The sequence below is a fragment of the Python bivittatus genome, unplaced genomic scaffold (assembly GCF_059951505.1).
Source record: "Python bivittatus isolate LINGU-HERP-01145 unplaced genomic scaffold, Pbiv_v1 ctg000080_np1212, whole genome shotgun sequence".
NCBI classification, from domain to species: domain Eukaryota; kingdom Metazoa; phylum Chordata; class Lepidosauria; order Squamata; family Pythonidae; genus Python; species Python bivittatus.
Window position 1 is genome coordinate 62455287 of NW_028277035.1, and position 25990 is coordinate 62481276.

At 42.5% G+C, this 25990-nt stretch overlaps 1 protein-coding gene across 3 annotated transcripts in view; it reads right to left on the bottom strand.

The window, feature by feature from the left end:
- The window catches only part of KBTBD12 (kelch repeat and BTB domain containing 12), an 80522-nt gene that overhangs the window by 23948 nt on the left and 30584 nt on the right, over nucleotides 1-25990 (bottom strand). For 2 of the 3 annotated variants that reach the window (XM_088134254.1, XM_088134252.1), the window contains exon 5: nucleotides 768-965. In XM_088134254.1, the coding sequence (XP_087990380.1) occupies nucleotides 768-965 (198 nt within the window). Of the gene's footprint in view, nucleotides 1-767; nucleotides 966-22743; nucleotides 24224-25990 lie in introns of those variants that run through there. The other variant, XM_088134253.1, reaches the window with a different exon arrangement.

Sequence of the window (25990 nt, forward strand, 5' to 3'; positions counted from 1 at the left end):
TATTTCATAGGTTTGTTCTGATTATAAATGGGGGGGGGGGAGAGAAAACCATATATAATGCTATGAACTCCCTGGAGGAAAAGTGGAATATAAATGTAGATAATAAATAAATATGAACTCAGACAATATGCATGTGGAAGAACTTATATCAAGGTCAAAATTGTTTGACCATAATTGCTATATGATTATAAGGATCTATTTGTAGAAATGTATGAGACTTTGAACTTCCTCTGCAAACTGACATAAACTTGAGATATTCCAAGTTACTATTATATAGGACCAGCAGAGGTCCACATAAAACTAAGATTTTTGTCAAAAGGATGAAAAGAACATTGTGATATCACGACACAAGACTTTGCCCCTTATGCACCTGCATGCAGCATCCTCATACAAACACAAAAGATGCAGAGTTTGTATTGCAACACTGATGCATGTTTTGTCATTTGCTCCCCTCATGAACACCCACGGACCAGTGCTTGCTCAGGCTTTTTATGGTGCTGGAATCAGAAATATGAAAAAATAATTCAAATTGATTGGGATGCAATGTTTGTTAGGACAGTGATATTTAGCGTGACTCTAGGGTGCATAAGGGGCAAAATCTTGTGTCGTGATATCACAATGTTCTTTTCATCCTTTTGACAAAAATCTTAGTTTTATGTGGACCTCTGCTGGTCCTATATAATAGTAACTTGGAATATCTCAAGTTTATGTCAGTTTGCAGAGGAAGCACATTGCAAACATAGCATTCTCTTTGGATTTCTCCAGACCTGCTCCACGAAATCCCCCACAGATATAGACTTTCCCTTCCACAGCACCAGCACAGGTAGAGTTGGTTCTTAGGGAAAGAAGAGGGTAAGGCATAGGAGGTCCGTCTCGCCAGTAATTCCTATCAGGGTTATAGATCTCCACAACGTCAAGACATTGTCGTGCCTGTCCTCTGTCACGATCAAGGCAGCCAATTCCACCTGCAGAGGGAGAGAGAAAGAGAGATTCCAAAGAGAATAAAAATGGCTCATTAGAGTGGATCTTCTCACTTTCTGGCAGCTGAGTTATCCTTTTCTATCCAACCCCACAACTTCAGTGTCTTTCCCCTTTGCAAAAAGGAACAATCCAACATTCTGTGAGGAAGAAATTATCTTGTATATTGGAAAAATATCCCCTTCCCCTTAGAAAAACATGCTAAGTTTGTATTCCAAAGCAGAAGACTCTCTAAAGAATTTGGGATGAATGAATAAATGATCTAGAATCACCACATGATGGAAAATAAAATGGGAGAAATTTAGAAATCTTTGTCTCTCTGAATGTTTATTTCTGGGGAATACAGACTCTGAAGAATACATTATCTATTACGTTCAAAGAGTCATATTCCTCCTCATTGTCATCATGAAAGCAAGGAATGCACTCATTTTCCCAGATACAAAATACTGTGGTTTAATCTTGTAAAATATGATATCTGCAGAAAAGAAGTGAATTGAAGGATGTGAGTCTTGTGCCACAGAGAAAAAGCAAAAGCTATCATGTATGCATATGTGCACACACATACACGCAGAGAGAGAAAGAACTCATATTTCAATATTGTTAATTAAACAAAAGAACAAAAAAGAAATCACTGCCTCTCTGCCAGAAAGAAACCTCCTACAACCCTTTGTCAATTGCAGCTAGAGCAAGAAGTATCTTTAGAAAATGGCAGAAATAGTTTATTAGGATGTACTTGTAGCACTTATATCCAAATTGCTCACATGGTAACTCAGAACTGCATCCAAGAGAACAAAGGGAAAGAGCCTTAATGGTTATGCATTTGTCAACTCTCCTGAAATCAACAGATGGACCTAGATGGGCATGCTATGTACTTGGGCCATATAAGATTTCCCACAATTCTATGGAAGAATTTCATATGACTGTGTACTTTGAAATAACATCCATGTACAGCAAATGTCTAGGATTAATATGAAGGTTTTTTCTCAGGAAAAGGTGCACATAGCCCTTCCCAGAATATTCTAGTTTTAGAGAGAGAGGGTTTATTGGCAAAAACATATCCCTCTGCACAAGTGAGCATACACCCTACTCCTTTTTTTTTATAGGGCCAGCATTCCAATGCCTAGATGGAAGAATAGGTATTCACATTCATTTCAGTAGATGAGCTAACTAATGTCTCCTTCTATTAGAAAGAGGAGGGAAAAGTTGCTTGTTCAGAAGCTTAATATGTACCCTTGAAAAACAGAGGTATATGTACAGGAATATCCTCTGATGTAATAGTTTAAACTAGCCTACCAAAGACTACATATTTGCTGTTGGGGCACAGAACTCATCCCCCATATCAAAAGACACACAATGTTGAGTTAGGATGGAAGGAAATGATAACATGCGTTTAATGGAATGTTTGCACAAAAGTGCATTCATGTGAAATGGGAATTATCTGTCTGAGTGTCTGGTCTGGTAATAAAATGCTTGATGAAACATTATTTGGATTTGGACTATAAAACTTCTCCATCTGTAGAATTCTCATTTTGATGGAAGTCATGTGTAAAACTTGCTACTTGGTTACCCAGAAATGCACAAGAAATGAAATTTCTGATAAACACTTTGCAAATGTTTACACAATCAAATAAGGAGAAATGTTCATGTACTGTAACCACAATCATCAGCAAAACGTTTAACTGATTCTGTTACTTCGGGTCAGTCTCAGGCTCTGATCCTTCAAACAATTCCCCAGAACTGACACCTACAGATTACAATGGTGTTTAATTTTGGGTAAATGTATATATGGAACCTAAGCGTTATAAATAGTGTTCAGTTTGGCTGATGTCTTTATTCCTGTGGTTAGATTATCATGGCCACTGTCACAAAGTGGCTGCTGTGTTAGAGATGGGAAGTTATGGAAGAACCATTTTCCAAATAGTAAAATGTTGAAGTTGCTCCTTGCCACCTATTTTAAGCGCTTCCCCCCCTCTCCGCCACAATAACCCAACCATCCCAGTTACTTTCATCTTGTTTTTCTGGCCAGTTGGACAGACATCTAAAGAAAATCCTGAACTGTAGTCCCCCATCATTTTTGGGCCTCACAACTATTTCTGAAGAAATTGTGGGTTTTTTTGTTTTTGTTTTATAGTATGCTAGCTTTTTTATTAATTAAAAATATCTACTATTTTTCTTAAAAAGAAAAGTAGTGGTATAACAGGTAAAATAGGGAGTCTGGCAGACTGTAGAAGTTCCCCAGGCACTTTGATGTTTAAAGGTGCCATGCTGGAGACTCCAGCTTTAAGCCATGCAATTTGAAGGAACAGATACATTTACATCATGATTTGCTACACAGCCTTCCCTAACTTTGCTCCTTCCAGACATTCTCAAATTGCAGCTCACTTGTTGGCTGGGAATTCTGGGAGCTATACTTCTAATGCATGTGCAAGTCCATTTATATCCTACTGATTTCATTGGGAAAGTTTAAACAAGCTTAAAATCCAAGATTGAAGGATGTTGGCTGGCCCTTTCCATTCTGTACAAATGAGAACTGTTATAATAAAGGACTCAAATAAAGTATTGTGTTAAATTTTTTATCTATTTTACTATATGACCTTCATATTTTGTTTTCACTAGCTTGCCCCTGTGGCTGTCAGACAGTTGAAGTATGATAAACCTAAGCACTGATTTAATCTAGTTATTTAAATCAGATTCTCAGACTAGGTGCAGATGGCTATCTATGTGTTGGTAAAAACTCTTCTTGGTGCCCACGAGGCTTTTGGCTTGCCTTGGTTTTTTTTTTTTTTAATGTTTCCATTATTTATAAATACATCCATACAGCCATATATTCATACATGCATACAAATATGTGTAGTATATGGAAGAATCCAAAGTAGTGAGCAGGGGTTTCTATATTCCTATTTCAGACTTGATTTGGGTTAAGGGTGTTGCAGGTGGAGGTTCTTCCTAACTCAAGATCTTTTTTTTGTGGGAGATACCAGGAAGTGCCTTTGTAAATGAGGGGTGCAGAGTTCTACACTAAACAATTATATGCATAGCTGTATCACTGACCTACAGCCTTTCCCCTGCTAATGCAAGCAATTTAACTGTGGTTCAGAATGCTTGTTTCTATATTCTCTGTACAGCCTAAGATAGTGAAAGTTGTGTCATTTAAGAACCCCACACTAAATCTGACATAACAATATTTCTGAATTGCTTCACCAATTCAGTAAATGCTAATTGGCATCCTCATTATAATTCTCTTGACAAAAGGAAACTCTACCAATTATAAGTGAACTGAGAGGCCTGAGCTGTGTGTTTTGACATTGATTGGTTTATCATCCCAGAGGTATCTTAGATAAACTCATGTTGTGCTACTAACATTGCATCGTTTGGAGCAGAATGTCTCATAGGGCATCCAAATTCTCATGGGTACCTACATATCTTCCCAGCACAGAAGCAGATCTAAAGCTTTTCCCTTCCAAAGCTTTACTGATCCATCCTTTCTGCATACTCATGACAGATTCCAAAGACGTATTCCTGGCTTTTGATCTTGCAACAGGCAAGGCATCGTAGTTCATTTCTTTACCTATTTTTGCACAATTATTCATTCTTTGTTTCAACTTTGTTTCAAGATTTGTCTTTTTGAGGATGGGGGAAAAAATGTCCATATAAATATCAGCACAGCCCTTTTCTTTGTAGTGCAAGCCACATCAAGACTGAGATCTAGAGCTCCACAGATTCCACTTGCCTTCCTTGTCATGGTGTCCCTTCCCAATTTTTATTTGCATTTATTTGTTTAGCTGGGAAACATTTTGCAATCCAAAGCAATTCCAGTTATTTATTTAAAATGTCTCTGTATTAAAAATGGGCCACTTACCAATTTTTTTTCCCAAAAGGAATTAATAAGTTTGCTGGGGAGGGGGGAAGACAGTGGAAGATGGAGAATGACAGTGGGTTGGGGACAATGGGAAAGTGATGATGGGAGAAGGGAGAGAGATAGGGGTCAGGGTGTGTGAGAGAGAGATGAATGAGGCACACACATTTGTGGATGAAAGAATGCTCTATACTGTATGTGGGAGAAAGAAAAACAGGGAGAATGATCTTGACAGAGACAGAATAAGAAAGAGGAAAGATTGGAAAGTGTGATTCTGAGAGAATGGCTAAAGAAATTATTTGGCAAATTAATAGATGTTTAACTTGACTGGGCTGTTTTTTGCAACTTGGGTGTTTTGTTGAAGCAAACATCAGGATTCCCATGACTAGCTTTATGTTCTCGGGTTCAGATTCTACTCTTCTTGTGTTTTCGTGTTTTTGTGTACTTAGGCTCAGGTCCTGCCTCTTACTGGTACTCAGTTACTTGTGCAAGTTACTTGTTGGGTGAAATTACTGTTCTGCCACAGAAGTACATTTTATGATTAGCCACATCCACACAGCAGCCATTTTCTCACAGACCATGCTGCCTATTAGGGCTATGCACACTAAGTTAATGGAACTCTTAAATCATCTGCATCTTTTTTCAGGCTTAGGAGGAAATGTGAAAAAAGATGTGTGTACTTTAATGAGGTGCCATGTTTATGTGAGGTTCTATGGGATGATATTCATAACACTTTTTAAAAAAAAAAATTCAAATGTGTCCATGTGCCTAGAGAATATGAAATTATACCACTGATTTCATAACTTGCTCTGGATCAGATTGTAGAACTGTGTTTGATATTTTTGCCTGTATGAATTAAGTAGGTAATTCATAATTTTTAAATCATGCTGAACATCACCCAGAAACTCCTGCATCTATATCACTAGATAAAACATGACAAAAACAGCCAGTCAAGGGCTGATAATGATCAATGGTCAATTTTAAATGTTAGTTGACAGACAAGTTCTCAGGTGGCTTCAGCAAGGCCAGATAATCAACAGGTCCTCAAATGTGTTTCTACTTAGCAGATCACACATTTTGGGTGAGAACAAAGCAGAAGCTTATTCATCACTGGCTGTAAATATTACAAGCTGAAAGAGATTTAGCAAGTAAATAGTGTACACACTGTAGATTCAGAGAAGACTCACTTTTCAGAAGCAATAAAACAAGGAACTGCATATGATACGATCTTATTTTCTCTCAGTAGGAACCTTTGTACATTTACAATTAAAAACAGATTTATTCTTTAATTAAATTTAACAGCATATGGTGGTCTTCAGATTTAATTTAAAGCCCTCATACGAGTATGCCCATTTATATATCTATGATGTACCCATCCTCCTGAGATGCTTATATAATAGGCAAAGTAACTTTTTTTTTTTATGTATCTGTTTTTTAACTGTACTGATTTGCACTGGAGCTGCCTCTTCAATGCAATGTTTTCTGATTTTTAATAGCCTTCTCAGAACTCTACTACTGCAGTGAATTCTAAGAATTTGCAATATTGTTAAAATGAGATGGGCAGTAAGTACATATTTATGAATCCATATTATGGGTAATAGGATGTTTATTTTGATGATAGTATTCCTTAACATCGAGAGTGGGATATCTATGTTCCAAAAAGCTATAGAAAAGACTTGCTTATTTGCTTTGTGGAGAACATCTAACAATGGGCACTAGCTTGGTGAGCTGATATCATCAGAGTTATATTCATACATAGAAATATATAAGAAATATGTAAGGATATGCCCAACTAACAGTCCGCATGCTATACTCCAGTTCCTCTAGCTTATACCATTGATTGTTTTGTGTTACAGATTGATTTGGGGCATAGTCATAAATTTCCATTTTTTTCAGATCCAGACTTTGGTCATGGCCTTGTCAGTGAATACACCTGCATCTAGTCGTGACCTAGAGGTCAGGGGCAGAAGCTGGAGAATTGCTTTCAATGTGCAACATCTCAAGCAAAGGCAGAAGCTTTTATATCTGTGAAAGCTCGTGGAATTATGAACTTGGTTTGTCTTTAAGAAGAATCGATCTTCTTCTATGCCAATTTGTTAATCATCATGAACAAGCCATTTTCATGTATTTATTCCTTTTCACAAGCTATTTTTGTAACTTACTCAAAATGCAATTTGGTTTTATTAATAAAGGTCAGCAATCACACAGACATGCACTTGGACTGTAATTCTGGTCTATCAGCAATAGCACTTGACTCCCTTTAAGAACTGACAGATGCAATACATCATCCAAAGATCAGATTTGTGCTTATGGGTCCATGTAAACAAGCACATATGAACATACATATACATACAGAGGTCCAAATATGACCTCAGTACTCTTTTAGCCATTTTGTTTTTTACTTCCATGTGTGAGAGAAGCCTGATACAATATAGTGCTGCCATGCTAGGAATTAGGAGAACTAGACTCAAATCCATGCAGTGAGTTACCCATTGCTTTTCTTATTACATAACAGGGCTATTTTGACAATAACATGTGGGATAGGTTAAAAACACCATTAAGTGGTATACTGCAGGGCTCCATTCTAGGTCATGTAGTGTTCAACAAATTTATAAATGACTTGGATGTCAACTTTGCAGATAACACAAAAATAAGGGGAGTAACAAACAAACTTGGCAGATAATATCAAATTGAGGAGCATCTTGACAAGTTGGAATGATGGCAGAAACCAATAAAATGAATTTCAACAAAAACGAATGGATTTGAGTAAGAAAAAAAATCACAGATATTGATATAGGATGGACAAACATACTAGGCAGCAATACATGGAAAAGGAGTCTGGGTGTTTTGGTGGATCATAAACTGAACATGAACCAAGCAAATGTAATCTTAGGCTGCATCAGTAGAAATATAGTGTCAAGATCAAGAGAAGATCAGCATTCCTCTATATTCTGTGGCTACACCTAGGAAACTATATCCAGTTATGGACACCACGATTTAGGAACTGGACACTGACAAACTGGAGGATGTCCAGAAAACAGCAACCAAACTAATAAGGGGCTGGAAAAAAATGTAGGAGGAATGTTTGAAGAAGCTACTATGATTAGCCCAGAGAAAAGAAGATTGTGAGGAGACATGATAGCTGTCTTCAAGTACAGTGGGGCAAAAAAGTATTTAGTCAGCCACCAATTGTGCAAGTTCTCCCACTTAAAAAGATGAGAGAGGCCTGTAATTTTCATCATAGGTATACCTCAACTATGAGAGATAAAATGGGGAAAAAAATCCAGAAAATCACATTGTCTGATTTTTAAAGAATTTATTTGCAAATCATGGTGGAAAATAAGTATTTGGTCACCTACAAACAAGCAAGATGTCTGGCTCTCACAGACCTGTAACTACTTCTTTAAGAGGCTGCTCTGTCCTCCACTCGTTACCTGTAGTAATGGCACCTGTTTGACCTTGTTATCAGTATAAAAGACACCTGTCCACAACCTCAAACAGTCACACTCCAAACTCCACTATGGCCAAGACCAAAGAGCTGTTGAAGGACACCAGAAACAAAATTGTAGACCTGCACCAGGCTGGGAAGACTGAATCTGCAATAGGCAAGCAGCTTGGTGTGAAGAAATCAACTGTGGGAGCAATAATTAGAAAATGGAAGACATACAAGACCACTGATAATCTCCCTCGATCTGGGGCTCCATGCAAGATCTCACCCTGTGGGGTCAAAATGATCACAAGAATGGTGAGCAAAAATCCCAGAACCACATGGGGGGACCTAGTGAATGACCTGCAGAGAGCTGGGACCAAAGTAACAAAGGCTACCATCAGTAACATACTACGCCGCCAGGGACTCAAATCCTGCAGTGCCAGACGTGTCCCCCTGCTTAAGCCAGTACATGTCCAGGTCTGAAGTTTGCTAGAGAGCATTTGGATGATCCAGAAGAGGATTGGGAGAATGTCATATGGTCAGATGAAACCAAAGTAGAACCTTTTGGTCTAAACTCAACTCGTTGTGTTTGGAGGAGAGAGAATGCTGAGTTGCATCCAAAGAACACCATACCTACTGTGAAGCATGGGGGTGGAAACATCATGTTTTGGGGCTGTTTTTCTGCAAAGGGACCAGGACGACTGATCTGTGTAAAGGAAAGAATGAATGGGGCCATGTATCGTGAGATTTTGAGTGAACACCTCCTTCCATCAGCAAGGGCATTGAAGATGAAACGTGGCTGGGTCTTTCAGCATGACAATGATCCCAAACACACCGCCCGGGCAACGAAGGAGTGGCTTTGTAAGAAGCATTTCAAGGTCCTGGAGTGGCCTAGCCAGTCTCCAGATCTCAACCCCATGGAAAACCTTTGGAGGGAGCTGAAAGTCCGTGTTGTCCAGTGACAGCCCCAAAACATCACTGCTCTAGAGGAGATCTGCATGGAGGAATGGGCCAAAATACCAGCAACAGTGTGTGAAAACCTTGTGAAGACTTACAGAAAACATTTGACCTCTGTCATTGGCACAAAGGATATATAACAAAGTATTGAGATGAACTTTTGATATTGACCAAATACTTATTTTCCACCATGATTTGCAAATAAATTCTTTAAAAATCAGACAATGTGATTTTCTGGATTTTTTCCCCCATTTTGTCTCTCATAGTTGAGGTATACCTATGATGAAAATTACCGGCCTCTCTCATCTTTTTAAGTGGGAGAACTTGCACAATTGGTGGCTGACTAAATACTTTTTTGCCCCACTGTATCTGAATGGCTGTTGTGTAGAAGATGGAACAGAATTGTTAAGATTTGTTACAAAAGAAAATAGGTATTCAATATAAACAAAGTAGATTTTTGTAGAACATTGTGTAGACATTTTCTAATAGTAAGAGCTGTTCAACAATGGAATGGATTGCCTCAAAAAGTGATGGACTCTCCTTCACTGGAGGTTTTTAAAGAGAGGCTGGATGGTCATCTGTTAGGAATACAGTTGTAATGGATTCTTTTACTGGGCAGCAGATCACACTAGATGATCTGTGTGGTATCTTTCAAACTTTACATTCTATGACACTATGAAAGTACTCAATTCAGTCTTAGGTATTATTTGCTGCATTGAGAAAAAACTGGAAGATGAAAAGGCTAGTTGTCTGAAAGACCCAAATAATATCCACACTCCTCCATACACATGCATTTCCCTATTAATAATGGACTGGACATGTGAAGTAACAATGTTATGCAGAAGTTCCCATCTTTCTCTGTCCAAACATGTGTTTTGTAGGTGACTGGCAGCCTGCCACATAGTTGCTGTAATGCTACATCATGTGAGAAAATCTGTTGTCTGAAAGCAACCTTGGTTGGAGAGAAGTGGATTTCATGCCTGGAGTCTTGAAATTCAATTCCAATGTTCAATAATACAAGTGTCATGCTATTCTATTTCCTCAGAATGTATGTTAGGAAATGGCTTGTTGGAGAATGTGCCTGCATTAAAATCTCCACACAGTTGGAAAGCTTGTAGGTCAGAAGAAAATACTTTCTTGATTGAACACAATTGGCTCTCGGTGTTTTTCCCCTTTTCCCTTTAACATGCAAAATGTGAGAAAAAAAAAAAGAATTTACTCTTGTAATATTCCTCCTTTGGGGGACAGTGTGAAGTACAAACCCTTCCATCATTTGTTTTTTCCACAAGAAATAGTTCAGATGTCACAGAGCAACTACAGCAAACCATCAGAGAAATATTTTCATGACTTCATTCCTCAAAGCTTTCCATAACACGCTTGAGCGGCTTTGCAATTAAAAGTGCTTTTGCATATAAGTGATGAGTTTAATGGTTTTTAAAATTAACACAGCTGTGTTTGTAGAACACATGCACACATATATAAATAAATGGGAAGGTTACTGCCATTAAAATGCTGGGATTATAAAGCAATCTTTTGGATCTTCACATCTTCCACATGTCAGTGAAGTAAATATGGAAGGCCACTTCCACCAAAGATGCCAGTTTTGTGGAAACAGATGTATTTGGCCTTCAGTCAGCATCTGTTAATAAACTTTTAAAAAGGGGCTAAAACAGTGTTATTTAATGACCTACGAAAGTGGATTATTGCTATTTTATATTAATTGGATAATATAACTGGGTCATGTTTTATAGTACTATGATATGGAAGCTGGCAGAGATTGGAATTGTGTGAAATTGGTTATACAGTATATATTTTGTTGGTTGCTGATTTCTACTTGCATCTGTATTAGAATCTAGCTGAGTTTATTCTGCCAGATATATTTTAACTTATGGAACTAGATGTTATACTGAAGAATAATTTGAGTTTAATTGCAGACTCCATTTTGTATATTATATATTATATACCTTAAATACCTTGAAACACACTTATAGGTACAAATAAAATTAGCACTACTATCTAAGAGAGCAGTAGCAAGAAATGTAAGTCTATAGCAAACCAGTATAATTCGTTTTTGTTTGTGGCTTGGTAAGGATGATGATGGATGCCAACTCTCCAGAAATAACATAGATGAGAAAGTCCAGGTCCCAAACTCCCCATGTGCTTTTTTCCATTTGATTTTCACAGATGCATCTTGTTTCTTTTCTTTGGTTTTTGAATACAGAGGTACCTCGGGATACGAACTTAATCCGTTCCGTGACTCTGGGCGTATCCCGAGTTGGTCGTAACCCGACGCAAATTTCCCCATAGGGTTCAATGTAAATCTGGTTAATCCATTCCGCCCTCCGAATTTGGTCGCACCCCGAAGCAAATTTTCCCATAAGGTTCAATGTAATTACTGTTAATCCGTTCTGGTGTCCGCGGACCACGCATCAGGGGCGGGAAAACGGCCAGGCGGCGGGGCGGGAAAATGGCCACGGACCACGTGTCAGGGGTGGAAAAATGGCTGCGGACCACGTGTCGGGCAGAAAAATGGCTGCAGATCACATGTCAGGGGTGGAAAAATGGCCACGGACCACGTGTCAGGGGCGGAAAAATGGCCATGGACCACGTGTCAGAGCGGAAAAATGACCATACCCCAAGGCGGAGTTCGCACATCGAGGTAAATTTTTGCGGCTGGAGCTGGTCATAACCCGAAAAGTTCGTTAGTAGAGGCGTTCGTATCCCGAGGTACCACTGTATAAGAAGCACAGGGATAGTGGACATTTTAAAAATGTGGTGTATCAGGGATGCCATAAGGTTATGTGATATAGTTAAAGGTCTGTGTGTGTGTGTGTGAAGAATGAGAGTGAGGGGGAAGAGGGGGGAAAGGTAGGAGCTAGGTATCGTCATCCACTGTGATAGTGAAACATCAGGATGAGTCTAGAACTCTGTTGTATGAGAAACAGGTTAGTAACAGTAGATGCTTCAAATTCAACAGGGGGAAGTTTGGTTCTGCACTATAGAGTTTTGGCTGGGCTTTTTTGCCTTATGCTAAAATAAACATTTGGCTCTTATTCTAAAGGTTTACACTGTTGCTTACTTGTGTGGTTTGGGGGGTACTGTTATCATGAAAGGTGCATGGAAATTCTGAGTAGCCTTTCAATTATTTTCTTCCTATGAAATCTCTTTGCTTCATCCTAATTGTTTTCCAACAGCACTGCACCTAAGTCTAAGGACTCATCCTCATGTCCTGCTTGTTGTGGCTTGAAGATGCCTTACTAACTGCTGTTGAGAGAAACACTTTCATGACATTGGCTCCATCTCATCCCCACCCCACTGCTGAGGCAGCCAGGAACCACCTGTAGTTTTTCCAATTTGGAAGGAGTTATTGTCTTCCTCCTTTTCCCTCTCCTCCTGACCTACAGTAAAACTTCTCTTGCAGATAATCTAGAGCACTTTTGGGAGGAGCCCAGGGATGAAATAGTCATGGGCAGCAGTCTGCTTAATTCCAGTAGGCCTGTGAGGAGGTCTCCTGCAGGAAAGCCCACTCCCTCTCCTGTTGCTGGGCCCTGCTCCTCAACAGCCATTTTGTTTTGGCTGTGAAGGAAACTGCAGATCAGGCTTGCTCAGCCTCTTCAGTTCTGGCTTGGTAATATCCACCTATGAGGTGGGTGGCACCTCAGAAAGAAAATTGCTGCACCTGTGCAAACACCATCTTAGCAGTTGTATGCCTCATTTCATTCAGAAAAGCCCCTTTCCCAAATTCAGTTTCCCAGTTCATCAAAGTAGTCATTATCAATGGTTTGTGCTCGGGGGAAGAGATGCCATGATTTCTCATTGACTATATTGTGGTGTGTATGTCTCCTTTTAAGTTGGATTATTAATCACGGGATAGACCCATAGCCCAGTATTAAATATTCATTGCTATCTAAGTAATTTAAGAGAACCAGTTTGGTGTAGTAGTTAAGGCTCGGCTAGAAACTGGGAGACTATGAGTTCTAGTCCTGCCTTAGGCACCAGGAGTTAACACTGACTTGAGGGCACACACACAAAAGGGAATTTAAACTAAAATCAATAATTAATCCGCTGTGGTTAGGAGTACATAGTCTTTTTAGTTCCATTACTTTGGGGTTCTGTGGCATTCATATATTCCACAAGGTACTTCAGTATTAATTTCCCCCTGGTTTCCATTTTTTTCTTTAACATTGATCTATTTGAAATTTAAATACACTGTACAGTCTCTGAAAAGAGGCAGATTGATGTGTGGGGCGGTATGATGTGATATCTTCTATGAGGCTATTTCCCAGATCTATGTGTCACAAAGTTGTTTGAGGTCACTGTTTCTATTCTTTCATGGGTAAGTTGCTATGGTGGAAATGAGATTAGAAGTGCTGCCAGAACTGGCATTTGATTGCAGCAGTAGCTGGAGACAAACCTGAAAATCAGTCTCTTTTTCTGTCTTCCGCTTTCTTTCTTTTTCAATAGTTCATCCATTCAACCTGTGCTACTATGGCCCTTGACCAGAGAAAGATTTTAGTCTCTCTCTGTTGTTCTTGCTCTGCTCTGCTGTTTACTCCTTCTCACTCCCTTTTTCTCACTGCTGTATAATTACAGTTACAATAAATATAACCCAGCTGGTATGCCAGCCTCTGAAGAGCCAACATGATTTTTACCTGGAAGAAGGAGGAAACTGTAGCATTCCTCAATATTTGGGTTGAAGCAAAGATACAGGAAGGGCAGCCAAAGAAATAGGGTGTTTAAAAGATTGTAACTGCAATCTGAAGCCATGGGTACAACTGTTTAGCAACTAAGAGTTGCATAAAAATGAAGATGTTGCAGCTCAACTGCAAGCAAGTCATAGAGCACAATGCCAGGCCCAGTAATGTTCCTCCATGGCAAGATACTGAAACACATTTTGGGAACTATCCTCTGTTCATGGGTGCTCTGGGCAAGGAGGGTGTGCAAACTAAACCAGTCAGAGGTGGAGTCTCAGCTGAAAAGCACATTGGCCAGTCTGCAGGTGCCAGCTTCACTTGTGAAGAAACCAGTCAATCCCACAGGCCATCAGTGTCTGCAGCTTTGTATGAAGGATACTTTGGGCATAACCAGATGCATCAATCTAACCAGGTTAACATCATCATCATCATCATCATCATCATCATCATCATCATCCCACCACACAATATGTCTGAAGGAAATATCCTCTAATATGGCAATGTAGGATCAGCAGAACACAGCCAGTAATACAGTTTATTCCAATGCCATGTCCTGCAAATAATATTTAGTAAGAGATGATTGCAATCACCTCACTGTTTGCAATGAAATTCAGGAGTTGGAACATTAAATTACATGCTATGTGCTTGTGAGAAGGCAGGGAGAAGTGAGGGCCTCAAACGAACCATGTTTGCTAGGGGAGAGCGCTGTGCACCATGGGGCAGCCTTGGGGGGACGGCAGGAGGGAGGATGGGCAGAAGGCACACTCGCACCAGAGTGGAGAGGGGCGGCAGGAGGGAGGAAAGACTGCAGGCAAGAGGCACGTTCGCACCAGAGTGGAGAGAAACGGCAGGGGGCGGCTGTCGGGTCAAGTGGGGATTGGAATGTGTATTGCGCTGATTGAGTGGAATGTCTGCGGTTTTGCGGTTAATTAGCGGCGCTCCGGGGCGGTAAAAAAGGTGAGATTGTGAGCCAAGCCCTCGTAGGAGGGGGAGGACAGATAGGGGGTATAAAAACCTGACAGACCTTGCTTCGGGGTTCCTCCATTGCTGCGGGAGGGACCCACCTTTGCAAACGTGCCCAATAAAAACTTCTGTCTACTGGACAACCGAACCCGTGTCTGTCGTTTTCTGACAAAATTGGCGAGCCAGCCAGGAGTCCTCGACGTGGACCGGACTGTGGGGACCGGTGAGTAATCGGCCGTAACACCCCGTTGAGGTGTCTCCCGTTTTCCCCGAAGTTGGGTCCGGGACAGGACTCCAATCGCCAGTCAGACAGAAGTAAAGAGGAAGTCGGCCGACGAGGGGACCTCTGGGAGGTCTGGTGAGTACAACCTACCCATAATCTCGGGGAGATTAGCGTGGTTACGAGGCGTTGGACGCCGCAAGGGGACAGAAGAGTCCGGGACCTTCTGTAAGGTGGGAAACGTAGTCAGGAAGAATGGGTAAGGCGCAGAGTAAGAGTGTAAGGCCAGGGGCCAGTGGGAAAAACGCAGTAGGGGGAATCCCCACGGATTCTCCATTAGGACAATTGTTGCAACAATGGGAGACACCCTGGTTGTGTCCATTCACCAGGGGTCTGGAAAAACCGACCATGATAACTTTGTGCACTAAAGAATGGCCAAAATATCCACTAGTGGACCCCGAATTCCCCTACCATTGGGATACTCTTGGAATCCCCAGTAATTACTGGGTGACCCAACTAAAAAACTACATTGTGGAGCATAAAATGTTAACACAGGAACCCTATGTGGAAGTCTGGTTCCATGTTCATTGGGAGGGGCCTCGACCCAAGTTAGCCAAAATTTTTGTCCAAAAAGAACAGGAGGATGAGGAGGACCTCTGGCTGACTGGACCTCAATGGGGGCCGCCACCTCCTCCTCCTCCTCCTCTTCCTACTGCTCCCCCTCCGGCGCCCCCACCCTATCCCGGGCTGCGGAAAGAGCTGGACCAGCTGAACCAAGACATTCAGAACTTGCCCTTTATTCTAAGTTCGGCCAGTGCCTTCCCCGTCCTGGAGGTCCCGAATGGAACGAACGCACAGGAGGTGGCTGTCACCAGTTACTTAACGGTTCCCATCAAACCCAGTGAGTTGTGGAAAAAAAAAAAAAAAAAGAGACCCTCCCTTGTATGCAAGAGAACGCCCATACCGCCGCCGAACAATTGGAACTTTTTCTCGGCCTGGTGGAATACTCCTGGGGGAACTGAATTACATTTTAGCCCACCTCTATACGCCAGAAGAGAGGGGCCAGATTCGGCGAGCTGCGCTCGGGGCTTGGGAGCGAAGGAATGCAAATGTCCTAAATGCCCCGGCCGCGAATACTAAATTCCCTCTGGCAGACCCAAATTGGGATCCCAATAATGCTGAACATCGGGAGAACATGAGAGGAGTTTCCCCCTGTACGACTAGGGGGGTCATGGTTCCCCAACCGGGACCCACGGGGAACCCTTGGAAAACATCACGGTGGGTCCTACCGGCGAGGAACAGCAGTTCCTCGTGGACACCGGAGCCTCTCGAACATCGCTGTGCCAACCGATCCCAGGGATTGCGAAATCCCGGGGCGCGTTGGTATCGGTGATGGGGGTGGGAGGCTCTCTGGTCAAGGCAGACGTACTGGAGGGAGTGAGACTGGAGTGGAATGGGAAGGAGGTAACTGCAGATGTGTTACTGATCCCACAGGCGGGAGTGAACCTGCTGGAAAGGGATCTAATGGGTAGTCTAGGAATGGAGTTGTGGAATGTGGAACAGGCAGAAAGGATGTGTTTGTTGCGGGAGGCGGACGTGGAGGTAGTGAACCCTGAGGTATGGGCAGGAGAAGGGGGGGCGGGTTGGTTTCGCATCGCCCCAATTAGCATCCCCTTGAAACCAGGGGTGACGGGTTTGCGGCAAGCCCAATACCCGCTGTCCCGGGATGGGAGGCGTGGGCTGAAGCAACAACTGAGATGGACGGTGCTGCCCCAGGGGTACACCGAGAGCCCCCTCTTGTTTGGACAGGCATTGGAAGAGAAACTCCAGGGGTTCCGGGCCCCTGGGGGTTCTCAGGTGCTGCAGTATGTGGATGATTTGTTGGTGTCTGGAGAGAAGGAAGTAAAGGTGAGAGAAGACTCAGTGGCTTTATTGAACTGGTTGGCTGAGGAAGGATTGAAGGTGTCAAAAGGGAAGGTCCAATTTGTGGAAAGGGAGGTCAAGTATTTAGGACATGTACCCCGGAAGGGCGAGAAGTTGATTGATCCTTCTCGGATACAGGGGATAATGCAGTTGAAGCCCCCTCATACTAAAACGGAGGTGCGGCGGTTTCTGGGTCTAGTAGGATATTGCCGGCTATGGATAGATGAGTACATGAGCAAGGCTCAGTTTCTGTATGAGAAGTTGAAAGGATCATCTGACAGGGTAGAATGGACAGAGAGGGACACAGAGAAGTGGGGAGAATTACGAAGGAGCCTGGTGACGACCCCGGCTCTGGCTCTAACGAACCTGGCCCTCCCCTTTCACCTGTACGTCACAGCCCATGGGGGAACCGCCATTGGAGTGCTGACTCAGAGACGGGCTGGGAAATATCAACCAGTGGCCTTCCTGAGCAAAGCCCTAGAACCGGTGGTGAGGGGATGGCCGACTTGTGTGCAGGCAGTGGCTGCCGCTGCTGTGCTAGTGACAGAAGGGAAAAAACTCACTTTTGGGAGCCCCGTGATTGTCCATTCGCCCCATCAGATCTTAAGTGTGCTTAGTCAGCAGGCGGCTGCTTGGATGACAGAAGGAAGGATGTTGAAATATGAGACAGTTCTCCGGATAAGTCCTGATGTGGTGGTAGGAACAGACAGGAATTTGAACCCAGCGGAGTTTCTTGCGGGGGAGCAGAAAGAATGGGAGCCGGCGGAGCACGAGTGCTCCACCCTGTTGCAGCTGCAAACAAAGACCCGGGAGGACCTGCAGGAGGTCCCGCTGGAGGAGGGTGAGGTCTGGTTTGTGGATGGGTCTAGCCGAGTAGAGCAGGGACAAAGGAAGTCAGGATATGCGATAGTGACGGCGGAGGGAGAGACAATAGAGAAGGGGGCACTACCAGCGGACTGGTCGGCTCAGCTGTGTGAAGTGCACGCTTTGAAACGGGCACTAGAGTTGGGAAAGGGAGTGTCCCTCACCGTCTACACAGACTCGTGATACGCCTGGGGAGTAGTGCACACTTTCAGGAAAATTTGGCTGGAACGGGGTTTACTCACAGCTGCTGGAAAGGGAAGGTTGCAGGGAGGAAGCAGGTCATTGGGTTACAATTGAGGGGACCCCAGTAGTGAGCCGTGCTGACATGAGGGGGATGGTGGAGAAACTGCATGAAGGGTCTCACTGGGGGGTGCAGGCTTTGGTAGACACTGTAAAGCCGTGGTACTGGAGCCTGGGAGTTCGATGGGAACTCCACACCCCTTGGCATCCTGACTCCAGTGGGAAAGTGGAAAGGGCCAACGGGGTGTTGAAGCAACATCTCACCAAACTGGGATTGGAAACAGGGCTATCTTGGACAAAGACACTTCCGGTTGCCCTGCTTCGAATGCGGACAGCCCCTCGCAAGGATGTGGGGGTCTCCCCGTTCGAGTTGATGATGGGAAGACCTTTCCTGGCTCCAATGGGAGAGCCTATCCCCGAGCTAAAGGATGCCTTCCTAAGAAAGTATCTCTTGGTACTGTCACAATCTCTCTTGTCTCTAAGAAAACAGGGACTCCTTGCTCAACGGCCCCCTTGCTGAAAGACCAACACCCCCACAAGCCAGAGGATTGGGTCCTGATAAAGACGTGGAAGGATGAGAAGCTGAAACCATCTTGGGAGGGACCATACCAAGTTCTCCTGACAACTGAATCAGCGGTTCGGACCTGACAGGGGGGTTGGACCCACTACCATCGGGTTAAGCGAGCTCCCGACCCCCGACCATGGACTGCCCAACCAGGAGACGGACTCAAAGTAAAACTTAAAAGGAACTGAACTAAGGCAGGGGAGGAGATGACCAACATAAAGGCGTAGAATTGGCACAGACAGCTTTGATCACTGGGGATGATCCCCGTGGGGGGGGGGGATGTTCTATCATTTTGGGTCTTCTCCCATACCAAGACCCTGGACTAATCAAAGGCAAATGGCTCTAAATCTCTTGGGGATAACCAATGCAACTCAATGTGTATATTTCAACAATACCCAGAACTGTACCCCCGTTGCCCTCAAAAGGTCCTGCTTTCACTTGTGGAGGGATCTATAATATCCCTTACGCCTTAACCCCTCTATACCTACCTAAAGGTTTCTTTTTGTTATGTGGACATGAAGCTTACACCTATGTTCCAGCCTATAGTTCAGGGGGCCCTTGTGCCATAGGGCGCCTGACCTCTCTATATGCCCTGCCTCCAATGCAAGCGCACCCATCAAAAGAAAAAAGAAAAAGGGAGCTGCCATCTGATTGTGAGAGTGATGTGACACTCTTGTCCGAAACAGAAGCCATGGCTCTGGCCCTCTCCTTAGTAGGGGTCCCTGCACTAAGCGGAAGAGCTTACCTGGACCTAAGGAAGGTGGCCTGCCTCCTGGCTAAAAGTGTCAACCTTACATCCTCTCTCATTGCAGCCCTCACTGAAGAAGTCACTGAGATCAGGAGGGCGGTCATTCAAAATCGGATAGCTATAGACTATCTCCTATTAAGGGCAGGACAAGGCTGTGAATCTTTTCAAGGTCTTTGTTGCTTTAACCTAACCAACAATGAGAATTATATTGAAGCAAAACTAGCCAAGTTGAAGACCTTAGCCTCTCGCATATCCGAGGATCCAGAGGGATGGAATTGGTCGTGGCTCACTAGTTGGTTACCTAACTTTGCTTGGTTAAAACAACTTTCTGTACTAGCTATTGGCTTCATTGCCTTACTGGTCCTAGTATGTTGCTTAATGCAATGCCTCCCTGCTTGTGGGAATTACCTGTCCCAGTGTGTGAAGCCCCGGGTCCGGGACGAGGGAGCAATCCTGTTAGCCAGGTTTGAGGCCCAACAGAGGCGTGAAAAGAAAAAGGGGGATTGTGAGAAGGCAGGGAGAAGTGAGGGCCTCAAACGAACCATGTTTGCTAGGGGAGAGCGCTGTGCACCATGGGGCAGCCTTGGGGGGGGTGGCAGGAGGGAGGATGGGCAGAAGGCACACTCGCACCAGAGTGGAGAGGGGCGGCAGGAGGGAGGAAAGACTGCAGGCAAGAGGCACGTTCGCACCAGAGTGGAGAGAAACGGCAGGGGGCGGCTGTCGGGTCAAGTGGGGATTGGAATGTGTATTGCGCTGATTGAGTGGAATGTCTGCGGTTTTGCGGTTAATTAGCGGCGCTCCGGGGCGGTAAAAAAGGTGAGATTGTGAGCCAAGCCCTCGTAGGAGGGGGAGGACAGATAGGGGGTATAAAAACCTGTCAGACCTTGCTTCGGGGTTCCTCCATTGCTGCGGGAGGGACCCACCTTTGCAAACGTGCCCAATAAAAACTTCTGTCTACTGGACAACCGAACCCGTGTCTGTCGTTTTCTGACATGCTTATCCTACTATTGCCATCAGAAAGATGGTTAACATGACTTTAGAACAATAGCTGCTTTTCAAAGATGCATATGCTCTTTTAGACTATAACCTCAGTATTTGGAACAAAGATACCAAGAATTATGTACATTTTGTACATGGAAAACAGCCAATGGAAGGTGAGGAAGGGTCAAAGAAGAAAAGTTTCAAATGATTTGATCAAATTTTGAGGAGTTGTATGCTTATTCTGGGCTTTTCTTCCCTCTTTCTTTTTTAAAATGTTAGTGTTGTATCACGTTATAATCACAATTACATGCCTAGTTTGCCTGATATAATACAAGTAGTTTTAAAAGATGTGCTGGACTTCAATTCCCAGAATTCTAGGTTGTGGTAGTTAGGAATTCTGGGAATTTGAGTTCCAAAACATCTGGAGGACACCAGGGGAGGGAAGGCTAAACTACTGCATGATGTAATATGCCTCCTATTTGAGTTATATCCAGCAGAGATGCATCCAAACTACACCTATGGGTGAATCTCCACCATGCTGTCTTAGACAACTGAGTGACCAAGAGCACAGTTAGCATCCTTTGATCCCCCCAATTCAAAACATCATCTCTGGAAGCTAATACTGTTCTCTCCAACATTGTGCCTCCCCATGGACTGGCCTTGCTGTTTGGGAATTTTGGAGTTATGTGCCCAGCACCCTCAGAGGGATCAGACTAGGACAGCTGGAGTAGCGCCATGTGATTTAAAGTACTTGACTACTTATTTATGCCTATCTTAGTGCAGAATAAAGCCTTCAGTTTTATAACTCTAATTTCATTCATCTCATTACTTCCAATCAATAAATTATGTTTTTATTAGTATTTTACATTAGTACTTTTTGTTCTGGAAAGATGAGAAAAAGGGGAAAATCTCCCACAACCAAACACAGTTTGTAGTACAATAGACTTCTAATCTTTCCCTCTACACATAGGTGTCGCTGGGGGAGGTTCAAAAAAGATGGCAGCCATGAGCGTGCACTGCACATAAAAAAAGAGCGGGGCTTAGGCTGTTTGGACATGGCCACCATCTTGACACTCCCCTTCCCCCATAGGTGCCCTGCTTCCACCCCCAATTTCTGGCAAAATAATTCACTATTGCATTGATCTTTGGAATATACAAAAATTTAAGAGCTGCAATCTTTCATGTAACTTTCCCTTTACTTGTTCTTAAGAGTAATCAAGCGAAGAGATTCAGTGCATTGCTCCCTCATTCTCTGTAATCCAGGTGTGCATAACAGGCTTCAAAAAGAAATAAAGAAGCTCTAAAAACAAAGCTGACAAGCTTGTAGAGAACTGAAATGAGAACAAGTCTATGGTTCTGCAATTATAGGAGCTACTCCCAAGTAAATATGTCTAAGAGTGGAGGCTCCTCTAGGATGCTGAATCTTATTTATGGTGAATTTGTTAGATTTAGCATGTGAACATAGCTAGTTACTATGCATTCAATAAATCATAATGAACTAACTATGGCTTAATGCAATGAGTGAATCTATAGTTATAAAATTGGTATAGCAAACTTGATAACGACATATGAGAGAGAAAAGATCCCTATTACATTTCTTTCTTTTTTCAGAAGCTAGAACGAGTCCTTCAGATCTAGAAGAGTTTGTCACACTGGCTTTTTTCATGTACTACACTGAATCACAATCAAGCAAGACACATTTTAGCCTAGTTCGTGCCCACATTGAGTTCACTGAGTACACCATGATTAAGCAAACCATGGGTAAGTGTACTGACAGAACACAGCCAGTTTTTATTGTTTCATATTTAACTCTTGTAATATTAGTGACTTCATTATCAGAACTGAGCTGATTGCTTTTCATTCTTTAAGAAAACCCTAAAAGAATCTAGAAATCAGTTTATTTTAGAAGTTGTATAATTAACTCTTCACACTAAAGTAATGTAGCTTTAAAAAAAAACTCTTCCTGTGTCCTCCCTATTCTAATATTTCCTTTCAGACAGCTCCCTTGGTACCATTTCAATAAGTATTTTATGAAGGCGATTTTCAGAATTTAATTGAACCTCATTTAACTGCTTAAAACTTTCTAAAAAGCTCCCAGCTAGAGCTGTGGGGAAAACAAGATTTTAATGAGATGGAATTCCAGACTGAGGAAGATAAACAGAGATTCTTTGATATTCCAAATTTTGTATAATAGGATTTCTTCTTTAATGCTGCCTGTATGTTCTTATTTATAAAAATCAGGGATTACATAACAGACAAACAATGTTGCAGGAACACCCTTTTTAGTCAGGCTATTTCCCTTGTTGATGACTTATATTTCACAAAGTACCATTCTTCTGGAAGTGTTTGAGCTGGTGCCCTTGGCAAGGCCTCTTCTAATTTGCCAATTGTTGGTAATGAATTTCCAGAGACTCAGCTGTGAAGGATTTTTGCCTTTTTTTTTAATGCAAGAGATTAAAATGCATGACCTCAAACAGTGCCTTCCCCATCTGGTTTTCTTCCAAAAGTAGTTGAATTCAATTGGGTCTGTCATTAGGAACACAATACCACTCTTTCTTGGGCTTCTGAACAAATATAGTTATGTTCCTGGGAAATGGGGAGAAACAGCTAAGATCAGTCACTGTGAATAGAATAAAGGATTTAGATCCTCAGGAAATGTTCCTTTTATTCAAAAGATTATTTATCATTTAAGTAGCAAGGGAGTCTCAAGAAATTTTAACTAGGGCATCAAGATCAGTGACACGATGCCTGTTGGGAAGAAGAAAGAGCAGCCAATGATTGGGAGAACCAACTAATTCCGGTTTTCTTCCCATCCTCTTTCTTTGCAATGGCACAAAGTTTAAACTACATGATACAGTAGATATGCAGCTTGCAGGTGACCCACATTTTTTTCTACCTTAATACATATATCCTAAGGCCTGGTCCAGACTGAGACCAACACATGCAGTGGGAGGACTTAATTCTCCTCCCAAGACCTTTGGTTCTGCAACCCACCCCCATGTGTTTATACTTTATGAATGTAGCTCTGTTCCTTAAAACATAACTGAATTTAAGAAAAATAGTATATTACACAATGAAGTGTAGTGTAGTGGTTAAGCTGTTGAACTAAGAGAGGGGAGGCCCCAATCCAGGTTACCCTCAGCCATGGAAACTCACTAGGTAACCTTGGATAGGTCAGTTTTCTCTGGCCAACCTACCTCATAGGGTTGTTGAGGGGAATAGTCCAAGTATAGTGCTATGAATGCTACCTTAGCTTGTCAATGAGAGGTAGAATATAAATTAAATAAATCTGTCCTGGTACTATTATACAAGGGGTATAGAGGTATCAACATGAAAAATAAGGTTAAGGGCAGATCACCCACAGATGCATGCCCCATCTCCTTCCACATACAATCCCACAGAGAGATGTCTTAGAGCAGAGATAGATGTTTTAATCTTTACTTCTAACAGTCTCAATCAGCATAAGCAATAAGGAGTGGTGGAAGATGATATCAAAAGTATCTAGATCAGTGTTTTTTATGCTGTGCAGGGAATTCTGGGAGTTGAAGTCCACACATCTTAAAGTTGCCAAGTTTGAAAAACATTGATCCAACATTGGTTGTCTACATCTCTTCTCTAGACATGTTTTCTGGGCATTGGTCTTGATGGTCTGTTCTCTTCTCAGTTGTATGGGATACTAATTGAGTATCCCCTATGCTTCGGTCTTAAATAGAGACAAAAATAGGTGGGAGGTACTGGCAGGTAGGGATACTGAGCTCATTATCATCTCTTCAGGCAGGGAGATGGGTCCAAAGGTAGAGCAGACTGGAAAGTAAAGAAGAAGGGTGTATACAGAACTTGAACTGAAGCAAAGGTAGTATAGATCAGGACTATGCACACTTTGAAAATGGTTAGGAAGAACTGCATCAGAGATCCTATGAATGCAATACCTCTATGGTACTCTTTAAAGCAACCTGATTTCTTTCAGGCTTCTGTGTGAGCCTGAAAAAAAACAGGTGCTGCTGCTTTAAGATTCCATAAAGGACCCATTTTTTTCAAAAGGCACTTTGGCCAAAAGCCTGAAAAAATCAAGCTACTTTAATTAGTACCAGAGAGGTGCTGCAGGACCTCTGATGTAGTTCTTCCAAATCACTTTCAACTGTGCCTATTGAATTTATTCATTAAATATATTTTCCTTTTTCTTCAGGTGACTAGATCTTGTATGTTAGGTCATGCTTTTTTTTTTTTTTTTAATCTGCGCTCAGTCGTTACCGACTCTGCAGTGACTGCTTGGATGAGTCCTTGCAGTTTTCAAGGCAATTGTTTCAGAAGTGGTTTGCCAGAGCCTCCTTCCTAGGGCAGAGCCCAGCTGGCGAGCGCAGGAGGCAGGGTTTCCGTTGCTTCGCGCCCTTTTTGGGCACGCACGGTTTTTCGGCAACTGCTCCCGACTCCTTTTTTGCAAGGCGCCGCACCAGCATTTTTCCTCCCACCGGAGTGAGAGTACCCATTTATCTACTCACGTGAGTTTTCGAATTGTTGGGTTTACAGGAACTGGGGAGGAAACAGGAGCTCACCCTGCTAACGCGAAGGCTGGACTCGAACCGCTGAAGCGTCGACCATTTCTGGCCGGCAACTTTCAGCGTCATTAAGCCGCTGCGCCACCGCATCCCCCTCTAGGTCATGCTAAGCAGGCGTTATTCTGCAGTTACTGTTGTTATCCCAGGCCTTTCTTTAGGATAGAAATTCTAGGCTTTTTGACCTGGAAACTATTTTTCCTCTTGTCATAAATAGACTAAAATATCTCTTCCTAGATCCAGCTTAACACATTTAGTAAATCTTACCTCACTTACTTCACTTGTTATATACACATAAACATATATCAACATGAAAAACAAGGGCTTTGAAAATAGCTTGCAGGGTTTTTTCTCCTTCAATTCCCTGCATTTCTCTTTTTGGGTCATAAACTGTCTCATAGTTCCCTCAATAATTTAGTTTAGAATTAAAAACCCACCAATACCCAGTGTTTACCCTCCATAGTTAAATCCCATTAGTCTATATCCTTCAATTCCAAATCAAAATGAAAGAAAACCCATTCTTTTTCTCTTTTGCTAGAACACCTCAGGGGTGCCCATGGTGTGTGAGTGTAAAAAAAAAAGTCAGGATGGTGGCTGTGATCACGCAATCAAAGTCCTCCACTTTTTTTACCTCTCTCCGCCAACACCCCCGGAATGACTGCAACAGCAGGACCTTCCAAGCAGAAAAAAGCTTTTTCTTACTGGAATCCAAACAAATAGAAATAATACCTCAAGCAGTTAGCTTGTGCCAAATCCCATACATCTGTCCAATTCAAAGGTCTGGCATAGGCCTTTACTGCCCTTCTGAGTTCATGACTGGTTAATGGATTAAATAATAATTTATTGAGCAGGGCTGTCAATTATTCTTTCCCTCCCCTGTTTATCCTCCTCCATTGCTTTTTCATATGCAGAGATTATTTCTATGTCCTTCTCCTGTATCTTTAAGGAGGAGAAACTCTGTGGGAATCTTTGTATGGAGGAAGTTGTTTCCTAGCATCACAAAGATTCAGGTGGGATA